Source organism: Lolium perenne, chromosome 1 (assembly GCF_019359855.2).
Source record: "Lolium perenne isolate Kyuss_39 chromosome 1, Kyuss_2.0, whole genome shotgun sequence".
Classification (NCBI taxonomy): domain Eukaryota; kingdom Viridiplantae; phylum Streptophyta; class Magnoliopsida; order Poales; family Poaceae; genus Lolium; species Lolium perenne.
The window spans coordinates 212,723,096-212,734,460 of record NC_067244.2 but is presented as its reverse complement, the minus strand read 5'-3'; the positions used below and the strand labels follow the sequence as shown (position 1 = coordinate 212,734,460).

Below are 11,365 nucleotides of genomic sequence, written 5' to 3'. Positions count from 1 at the left end.
CACTCATGTGTTTTTACTCATCGAGTGTCAGATACACTCAAGTCTTGTTAAACCTTCACATGACAAGAACATTTTCTTAATATTTCTATATTGAACTACTTCAATATCCATTCTATGTACTTTGACTTAAACTTATTATGTGTTTCAATCTATCTTCATAGATCTTGATACTAAATTTGTTTCAGTCCATATCTGAAGCGATTCAACCCGGTAAGAATTGAATCTCTGTGCATAATGTGCTAGTCCCTGGATCGACTCGCTAGCACACACAGTTCGATGAATAAACAGAATAGCAAATGCGTCACTTATTACAACGTATGATCCATAATATATTTATTACAACTTGCATAGCTCATGGCTAGCTCCAAATAACAGAGTTCAAAGCGGAAAACAAATAAATTCAAAGAGCTCCATCACGCCACAGGCGAACATGTTGAGTGGAAGCTCGCGACCTAATATCGATACCTTACTCGTCCTCAGAGTAACCTGCAACATAAAACGTTGCAGCCACGCAGGGTCAATACATTTGGAATTGTATTGGCAAATGTCACTTTTGGTGGATATATAAATGGCGCCTAACTACGTGCATATTTGGCAGGTGGAGTTTAGGCACATTTGCAGAAAAGCAATCTTTATTTCTCCTACTTTGGAAACAATTTTATTTTCTTCAAAACTCACTAACTATCATCACAAGTCAACCCATGTTACCCATCAAGTTTTATTTAAGAAATTGGAATGATGAGATAATCCAAACAGTTCCAGACTCTAGTTGCTCATATTGTCCATAACCGGGGACACGGCTAAGTACTTAGTTTGACACTCTCGAGAGGATGTACACTTTGCCCACATGACCTAGCCAGCCCCTTTTACCATGATGCTCAATTTGCTCAAATGGTCGGGTGAAAGCTAAGACGAGACCTTTGGGAAATAGAACCATTAACCACGCTTCGGATCATACCCAACCTACAATTCACTACCTGCTGATACACGACTGGCCATGGTCCTATAACTTAATTAGTCGAGACAGAGCCCATATGACATGTGGTTGTACTGGAAGCTACTAAAACAGAAACCTGTCAAATCTCTTTGTTTCTGGGTGGCCAACCACAAGTGTGATACACGCGACCGCCATAGGCATGGCTCCGGTGTAACCACTCAACAAAAACCAAGCAAACCACTTCCACCCAGATGATTCATTATCTTAGGTTGTTTTATTACATCAAAACAATATTTCCAACGGAACAAATCACATCGTGATTCCCAATCCACGCATCTAAGATGGCAGGGCTAAGCATTCTACAATACGATGGCGACAAGAATTATGTCATGAAACATATGGCTATCCTAGATAGGTTTTTGCATAGCAATATATATATTTAAAAACAAGTCCTACACATACATAGCTACTGAAAATAACTACCAAGTGCATAGAGAAATAATAGGACAGAACGGTGTGTGACACTTGCCTTGGGTGTTGTTCAGACAATCGTTGCAGTCGCAATCGTTGCACTCCGGGCAATCTAACGCAAGCAAACAATACTTAATAAATCACAAGGCATTACAAACAGAGGAATTAGACAATGAAATTATGCATGCATGCTCTGGAAACAAATTTCGATTCCTATGGTACATTAAAAACAATTTATTTATTCAGTAGGATCTCCACTTAAGATAGTTAATGCAACAGTGGTTTATGTATGAAATAATTTTCGAAAATCCAAAATAGGCATACTGCTACAGAGACAATTTCATTATCTTTCATTTGGCGTTGGAATTTATTTAAAAGCATTTACCAAGGTTATAATATATCAAAAATACTATAAACACTAGTTTTAAATTTGAAAATCTATAAATTTCCGAAAAGTACAAAGTAACAGCACTGCTGTGTTCCTCTCAATTTTATGAATCCAACGGTATATTGTATGCAATTTTTCGAGTTACGGAACAATAGTTATGATTTTTACAAGATTAGCATATCCCCTGTCTTTTACGTACGAAAATTTCTATTTGACATTAAAACAGCGACACGTGGCGCGATCTGATTCGCTGATACCCTTTCACGCGGATCACACTTTTGGGTCGTCGGATTAGAAGAAGAATAGACTGTCCAGATTGAATCTGGGAGCTCACCGGAATCAATGAATGACGGTGGCGACGGCGGCTCAGACGATGAACTTGGCGACGGTTCCGACGGTTTTTGGCGGCGGCGAAGTGGACGTCGAGATGCAGCGGACAACAGCGGTCACAGTGGTGTCTTTTCCGTCGTGTTCCTCTCTCTCGGGTGGCAGCTACGGGCGAATGGAGCTCCGGGCGATGGTGAACTCCGGCGAAAACTCCGGCGAGGAATTACCGGCGTCCCAGTGCTCTGCAGATGGGGAAAAAGTGTGAGAACGACGTTGTACCGAGAGGGGAAGAACTTAGAACAAAAGGGAGGGGCAGAGATGGTCGGATTCGTCGGCGATATCAACCTCCGAGCTCCAACAATGGTGGCTGTAGATCGGATCTCCGGCGAGAAATTTGCGCAGCCTGGCGGCGCAAAAATTGGGGCTTTTGGGGTCAATATATTGAGGAGTATATGGGGTATTTATAGGCAAAATTTCGTGGCAAAGGGGTTAAAATCTGAGCCGAAATCGGAGATTTTCGTGGACAGTTCCGCAGGCAGAGTTCGTCCCGTATACGAACAGACTGATTCGTGGAGATAGAAGATGATAGGCGTGGGGCCTAGCTGTCAGCAGGAAAGAAGAGAAAAGAGCTAGAAAGGAAAAGAGAAGCAACGTGGTCGTGCTGCCTGCCACGCTGTTGCTGGCCTTGGCCGCTTGGCCCGCACGCGCGCGCGTTCGGCTGGTCCGGCCGGCCGGCCTTTTTTTCTTCTTCTATTTCTAGTTTATTTCTTTTGTATAATTTGATTTGAATTCTGATTTTACTGAAATAAATTTGTAAAAATTTGTAAAGAAACCCAGTACACTATCTGGACAATATGGAGCACCGTTCCGGTCCGACAAGTCGCATAAACGTATATAGTTTATGCGTTTGAGCTAATAGACTATTAGCAGAATAGAATAGAATTTGGTTTTTGTGCAAGAAAAACGATTAAACTTTATCAAAACTGAAACTTTGGCATGGTGCTATGATGCAATGCATGAATTTGAAAATGCATGAATTTTGGGATGTTACAAACCTAACCCCCTTAAGATGAATCTCGCCCTCGAGATTCGGAGTGGCTAGCAAATAGGTGTGGGTGGTCTTCTCGAAGATCTTCCTCTCGTTCCCAAGTGGCTTCCTCCTCGGAATGATGACTCCACTGAACTTTGCAAAATCTGATTGTCTTTGTGCGAGTAAACCTTTCCATTTGTGTCCAGAATCTTGATAGGTTTCTCCTCATACGTGAGATCACTTTCTAGTTGAACCTCATCCAACGGAACTGTATCTCTTAGGGGCGTATCCGCCATCTCTGGGTGACACTTCTTTAATTGGGACACATGGAACACATTATGTACTGCTGCTAACGCCTCAGGCAATTCTAACTCATAAGCTACCTCTCCCTTGCGAGCAAGGATTTTATAGGGTCCAATGAATCGCGGTGCCAGCTTACCCTTAATACCAAACCTCTTAACTCCGCGTAGCGGTGAAACTCTAAGGTACGCTCTATCTCCTATCTCATATGTCACCTCTCTACGCTTAGAATCCGCATAACTCTTCTGTCTTGATTGTGCTACTTTCAGCCTGTCACGAATAAGTCGAACCTTCTCTTCAGCTTCCTTGATCAAGTCGGGTCCAAATAAACTGCGCTCTCCAACTCCATCCCATAACAGCGGTGTTGTACACTTCCTGCCATACAGTGCTTCGAATGGAGCCATCTCAATGCTAGATTGATAGCTATTGTTGTAGGAGAACTCGGCATATGGTAGATTCTCATCCCAACTAGATCCATAATCTAGAGCACAGGCTCTCAACATGTCCTCTAATATTTGGTTTACTCTTTCGGTCTGCCCATCAGTCTGTGGGTGAAAAGCTGTACTAAACTCCAATCTAGTACCCAATGATTCATGCAATTGACGCCAAAAGTGAGAAGTGAATTGAGTACCTCTATCAGAAACAATTCCCTTCGGAACTCCATGCGAACAGACAATCTTGCTCATATAAATCTTGGCTAATTTGGCACTTGTGTATGTGGTCTTCACGGGTATGAAGTGAGCTACTTTGGTCAAATGATCAACAACAACCCAAATTGAATCATACCCGGATCTGGTCTTGGGTAATCCCGTGATGAAATCCATTCCAATCTTGTCCCACTTCCAATCAGGTATGGGCAGTGGTTGTAGCAATCCTGCTGGTTTCTGATGTTCAACTTTTACTCTACTACACACATCACATAGGGCAATATACTCTGCAATTTCTCTCTTCATATTGGACCACCAAAATCTGTCTCGCAAATCCATGTACATCTTAGTATTACCTGGATGAATAGAATACGGAGAATCATGAGCTTCCTGGAGTATCAGCTTCCTAATCTCAGGGTCATTGGGCACACATAAACGCTTCTCAAACCATAGAGTTCCTTGTTCGTCCAAGCGAAAACCCTTCGCCTTACCCTTGCTCATGTTCCCTTTTATTTCCTCCATCTCTCTGTCTTCTTTCTGAGCTTTTCTGATCCTGTCTAGCAGAGTGGACATCACTTCCATAGATGCCAAATAGCCCTGTGGCACTATTTCCAGTCTGAGATCCTTGAATTGTTCACACAAATCCAAAGGTATCTCCCCTGAGGTTATACCATTCACATAAACCTTACGGCTAAGTGCATCAGCTACAACATTAGCTTTTCCTGGGTGGTATTGCAAATTCATATCATAATCCTTTATGAGTTCCAACCATCTCCTTTGTCTCATATTCAGATCCTTCTGAGTGAATATATACTTGTGCTTTTATGGTCGGTGTACACATCACAATGCTTCCCCATCAGATAATGTCTCCACACCTTGAGTGCGTGCACGACTGATGCTAGCTCTAAGTCATGGGTAGGATAATTCTTTTCATGATGCTTAAGTTGGCGTGAGGCATATGATACTACTCTCCCATCTTGCATCAATACGCTACCAAGTCCTTGACGAGAGGCATCACAATAAACTTGGAAATCCTTCTGGATATCAGGCAAACACAGAACAGGTGCACTTACAAGGTGTTGCTTCAATTCCTGAAAGCTGGCTTCACAAGCGTCGGTCCAAATGAACTTCTTCTCCTTCTTCAATAATTCAGTCATTGGTCTAGCAATTTTGGAAAAGTTCTCTATGAATCTCCGATAATATCCTGCAAGTCCTAAGAAACTTCGGATATCCCCTACATTTTTAGGTGTCTCCCATTCAGTCACGGATGATACCTTACTTGGATCCACTGCGACTCCTTCTGCTGAAATAATATGTCCAAGAAATCCAACTTTATTCAACCAGAACTCACATTTGCTGAATTTGGCATACAGTTTGTGTTCCCTAAGCTTCTCCATGATCAAACGCAAATGCTTCTCATGCTCAGCATCATCTTTGGAATATATCAATATATCATCAATGAACACAACTACGAATTTATCCAAATACTCCATGAATACCTTGTTCATCATAGTCATAAAATATGCTGGAGCATTTGTTAGTCCAAATGGCATAACTGTATACTCATATAAACCATACCTAGTAGTGAACGCAGTCTTAGGTATATCTTGCTCTCGAATCTTCAATTGGAAATAACCCGATCGAAGATCGATCTTAGAGAACACCTTTGCTCCTTTCAATTGGTCAAACAAGTCATTGATATTGGGCAGCGGGTACTTATTCTTAATTGTCACCCCATTGAGAGAGCGAAAATCCATAACTAGTCTCTTAGTAGAATCCTTCTTCTCCACAAATAAAACAGGCGCTCCCCAAGATGATGAACTAGGCCGGATAAAACCCTTTTGCAGTTGCTCCCTAAGCTGTTTCTTAAGTTCCTTTAATTCCTCTACATCCATCTTATACGGCCTCTTAGCTATAGGTCCAGCCTGTGCATTAATTCGATGAGAAACTCCACTTCTCTATCGTGGCATTCTGGCAATTCCTCTGGAAACACATCCGGGTACTCTCTCACTATAAGAACATCCTCTATGCTAACCCCCTTAAGAGAATTAATCTTGGTCCCTCTAAGTTCAAAGGTTGATTTGAAACGGATGCGTTTCTTCTCCGGGGTTGTAAGCATTATTGATCTTTTAGCACATTCTATAACAGCTTCATATTCAGTCATCCAATCCATACCTAGGATTACATCTAGGCCTTGTGACTCCAAAACAATTAGGCTAGTGGGAAAACTATGTGCTCCAATCTCTAGGGTTAACCGGCGACACCCAAAGGTTGCTATCATCTCTCCCCCAGGTGAGCTAATTTTTATTGGTGTTCTAATGCTCTCAGTGGGTATCTTATTTCTATCCACAAATACCCTTGATATGAATGAATGCGATGCACCAGTATCAAACAGTACGAGTGCTGAAAAATTATTGAGCAGAAACGTACCAATAACGGCGTCTGGTTCCTCATAAACTTCCTCCACATTGACATGGTTAACATGTCCCTTCTGGAATGGGTTTGGCTTTGCATTTTCCTCCTTCTTCTCCGGGCACTCATTTGAATAGTGCCCCTTCTTGTGGCACTTGAAGCACTCCACCAGGCTCAGATCTTTCCTGGCGAAGCTATTATTGTTCCTGCCATTGTTGCCTCCATGGTTGTGGCTATTCCCTCTCCCAGAGTTGTGGTGGCTGTGACTCTTGTGGCCATTATGGTGGCGGCCATTTCCTCCATGGTCGTTATATATGTCCATTGCTACCATGCCTGTGGTACCCAGAATTGCCATTCCCATCATGGAATGTGCGTGTTCTCTGTTGTGACCCCGAGTTGTAGTTGTTGTTCTTCCTCTTGCGGTTCTCAGCTTGCTTTTTCTTTCCCTCAAGGATTCTAGCCTTGTCCATCAGTGTCTGGAAATCAGGAACATGCACCACTGATAGTTGAATAGCAAGCTCATCATTCAAGCCATCCAGAAATCTCTCCTTCCTCTTCGCATCGGTATCCACATCTTCTGGCGCATAGCGTGCCAAATTGCTGAAATCCTCTATGTAGTCAGACACTGTGCGGTAGTTCTGTCGCAGGTTACGGAACTCTCTCCTCTTCAGGCTCATAACTCCAGATGAAACATGAGCTGTGCGAAAACCCTCTTGGAACATCTCCCATGTGATGCCATCAATAGGATGGGTTATCTGGAAATTGTCCCACCAAGAGGCTGCGGGTCCTTCAAGCAAGTGAGCAGCAAATCTCACCTTCTCCTCATCCGTACATCCCACAGTTACCAGATCCTTACTCACAGAACGCAGCCAATCGAGAGCTATCATTGGCTCGGGTGCACTAGAGAACTTGGCAGGCCTCAACCTCAGAAACCTGGTGAGCATGTCCACTTGTGGAGGTGGATTGTTGTTATTATTGTTGTTCTGGTTCTGGTTGTTGTTCGCCATGAACTGAGTCATCACTTGCATCAACTGTGTCTGTGCTGCCAACATCTGCTGCATTTCAGTGTTGTTGTTGTCGTTGTTGCCGGTGCGTTCACGTCGAGGCGGCATCTGTTTGGGTAGCATAGATGAGTTTTAGATAGATAGAACTACAGGGAAAAGACTACCCATACTAAGCACAAACATGGCAGCAAGCAATCACACCAAACATATCACAAAACAATCAAACAAGACATCCCTATAACAAAGACATAATCTGTCCAGAATTTACTACTGTGAAAACGTATTTTACAGAGGCACTTAAATACGTCAGAAAAATTAGCCAATTTTTGTGCATGTACATGAACGAATTCCACACGTAACCTGATTTTTTCGTGATTTTTAGAGTTACCAGTAAAGCATGAAAAATTGCGTGGTAAACAGCAACATCCAGAAAACTGCACTTCTTCAATTCAATACTTTATGAAAAACACCTTTAATATTATAAATTCTCACGAAAATTCCTAACAATTTGAAGATCAAAGAATAACAGATCCTAAGCAACACTTTGGCCATACCACAAGACGATATGGTCAATATCCTAGCTATCACAAATATCGATTTCCTAACGAAGAACTAATGGTGGCAAATCCTAGTTAAACTTTGAAGAGGTTGGCGTAGACCGAGGCCTTCATGAACGTGCGCCGCTTCTTCGGGCGAGTGTTCATTGCTGGTGGAGTGTCCTCCTCCGGAAGGTCTTCCTCATCATGAGACATAATTTAGATCACCTCCTCGGAGTAATCTTGTTCATCTTCTTCTTCGATGTTTGCACCAACTTTGATTTCATCACCATCCTCATCATCATGTTCACATTCTCAATTAATTAATTCAACAGAGGTTTGACTCATGACTAAAGTGGGTAATGAACATCTACTATTTTGAATAGAGGAGAGTGAGAAAATGATAGATAAAGAATTACGAGAAATGAAGAGCGGGAAGGTATAAGACAAACTTAAATAGGTTTTCAGTTCCTATGGTCTTCCTAATCTACTCCATTTTCTAAGGTCACGAACCTACAGTCAACACAATGCTCTGATACCATCTGAAGCGATTCAACCCGGTAAGAATTGAATCTCTGTGCATAATGTGCTAGTCCCTGGATCGACTCGCTAGCACACACAGTTCGATGAATAAACAGAATAGCAAATGCGTCACTTATTACAACGTATGATCCATAATATATTTATTACAACTTGCATAGCTCATGGCTAGCTCCAAATAACAGAGTTCAAAGCGGAAAACAAATAAATTCAAAGAGCTCCATCACGCCACAGGCGAACATGTTGAGTGGAAGCTCGCGACCTAATATCGATACCTTACTCGTCCTCAGAGTAAACTGCAACATAAAACGTTGCAGCCACGCAGGGTCAATACATTTGGAATTGTATTGGCAAATGTCACTTTTGGTGGATATATAAATGGCGCCTAACTACGTGCATATTTGGCAGGTGGAGTTTAGGCACATTTGCAGAAAAGCAATCTTTATTTCTCCTACTTTGGAAACAATTTTATTTTCTTCAAAACTCACTAACTATCATCACAAGTCAACCCATGTTACCCATCAAGTTTTATTTAAGAAATTGGAATGATGAGATAATCCAAACAGTTCCAGACTCTAGTTGCTCATATTGTCCATAACCGGGGACACGGCTAAGTACTTAGTTTGACACTCTCGAGAGGATATACACTTTGCCCACATGACCTAGCCAGCCCCTTTTACCATGATGCTCAATTTGCTCAAATGGTCGGGTGAAAGCTAAGACGAGACCTTTGGGAAATAGAACCATGAACCACGCTTCGGATCATACCCAACCTACAATTCACTACCTCACGATACACGATCGCCATGGTCCTATAACTTAATTAGTCGAGACAGAGCCCATATGACATGTGGTTGTACTGGAAGCTACTAAAACAAACCTGTCAAATCTCTTTTGTTTCTGGTGGCCAACCACAAGTGTGATACACGCGACCGCCATAGGCATGGCTCCTGTAACCACTCAACAAAAACCAAGCAAACCACTTCCACCCAGATGATTCATTATCTTAGGTTGTTTTATTACATCAAAACAATATTTCCAACGGAACAAATCACATCGTGATTCCCAATCCACGCATCTAAGATGGCAGGGCTAAGCATTCTACAATACGATGGCGACAAGAATTATGTCATGAAACATATGGCTATCCTAGATAGGTTTTTGCATAGCAATATATATATTTAAAAACAAGTCCTACACATACATAGCTACTGAAAATAACTACCAAGTGCATAGAGAAATAATAGGACAGAACGGTGTGTGACACTTGCCTTGGGTGTTGTTCAGACAATCGTTGTAATCATAATCGTTGCACTCCGGCAATCTAACGCAAGCAAACAATACTTAATAAATCACAAGGCATTACAAACAGAGGAATTAGACAATGAAATTATGCATGCATGCTCTGGAAACAAATTTCGATTCCTATGGTACATTAAAAACAATTTATTTATTCAAAGAGGATCTCCACTTAAGATAGTTAATGCAACAGTGGTTTATGTATGAAATAATTTTCGAAAATCCAAAATAGGCATACTGCTACAGAGACAATTTCATTATCTTTCATTTGGCGTTGGAATTTATTTAAAAGCATTTACCAAGGTTATAATATATCAAAAATACTATAAACACTAGTTTTAAATTTGAAAATCTATAAATTTCCGAAAAGTACAAAGTAACAGCACTGCTGTGTTCCTCTCAATTTTATGAATCCAACGGTATATTGTATGCAATTTTTCGAGTTACGGAACAATAGTTATGATTTTTACAAGATTAGCATATAACCTGACTTTTACGTACGAAAATTTCTATTTGACATTAAAACAGCGACACGTGGCGCGATCTGATTCGCTGATACCCTTTCACGCGGATCACACTTTTGGGTCGTCGGATTAGAAGAAGAATAGACTGTCCAGATTGAATCTGGGAGCTCACCGGAATCAATGGATGACGGTGGCGACGGCGGCTCAGACGATGAACTTGGCGACGGTTCCGACGGTTTTTGGCGGCGGCGAAGTGGACGTCGAGATGCAGCGGACAACAGCGGTCACAGTGGTGTCTTTTCCGTCGTGTTCCTCTCTCTCGGGTGGCAGCTACGGGCGAATGGAGCTCCGGGCGATGGTGAACTCCGGCGAAAACTCCGGCGAGGAATTACCGGCGTCCCAGTGCTCTGCAGATGGGGAAAAAGTGTGAGAACGACGTTGTACCGAGAGGGGAAGAACTTAGAACAAAAGGGAGGGGCAGAGATGGTCGGATTCGTCGGCGATATCAACCTCCGAGCTCCAACAATGGTGGCTGTAGATCGGATCTCCGGCGAGAAATTTGCGCAGCCTGGCGGCGCAAAAATTGGGGCTTTTGGGGTCAATATATTGAGGAGTATATGGGGTATTTATAGGCAAAATTTCGTGGCAAAGGGGTTAAAATCTGAGCCGAAATCGGAGATTTTCGTGGACAGTTCCGCAGGCAGAGTTCGTCCCGTATACGAACAGACTGATTCGTGGAGATAGAAGATGATAGGCGTGGGGCCTAGCTGTCAGCAGGAAAGAAGAGAAAAGAGCTAGAAAGGAAAAGAGAAGCAACGTGGTCGTGCTGCCTGCCACGCTGTTGCTGGCCTTGGCCGCTTGGCCCGCACGCGCGCGCGTTCGGCTGGTCCGGCCGGCCGGCCTTTTTTTCTTCTTCTATTTCTAGTTTATTTCTTTTGTATAATTTGATTTGAATTCTGATTTTACTGAAATAAATTTGTAAAAATTTGTAAAGAAACCCAGTACACTAT

General features: G+C 42.3%; 1 protein-coding gene across 3 annotated transcripts; it reads right to left on the bottom strand.

The window, feature by feature from the left end:
• Positions 1-272: 272 nt before the first annotated feature.
• Positions 273-11,153, bottom strand: LOC127323341 (uncharacterized). 3 transcript variants are annotated; one of them, XR_011748183.1, is made up of 4 exons: positions 10,866-11,153; positions 10,528-10,762; positions 1,467-1,520; positions 273-486 (listed from the first exon to the last, which is right to left on the bottom strand). XR_011748183.1 is itself a non-coding variant. In XM_071823258.1 (3 exons), the coding sequence occupies exons 1-3, from the start codon at positions 6,874-6,876 to the stop codon at positions 467-469; spliced, it is 420 nt and encodes a 139-aa protein (XP_071679359.1). In that variant the 5' UTR covers positions 6,877-7,620; the 3' UTR covers positions 273-466. The 3 variants fall into 3 exon arrangements, 1 of the variants encoding a protein (XP_071679359.1); XR_011748184.1 differs by lacking the exons at positions 10,528-10,762; positions 10,866-11,153 and adding exons at positions 2,131-2,365; positions 2,469-2,757; XM_071823258.1 differs by lacking the exons at positions 10,528-10,762; positions 10,866-11,153 and adding an exon at positions 6,531-7,620.
• Positions 11,154-11,365: the final 212 nt, after the last annotated feature.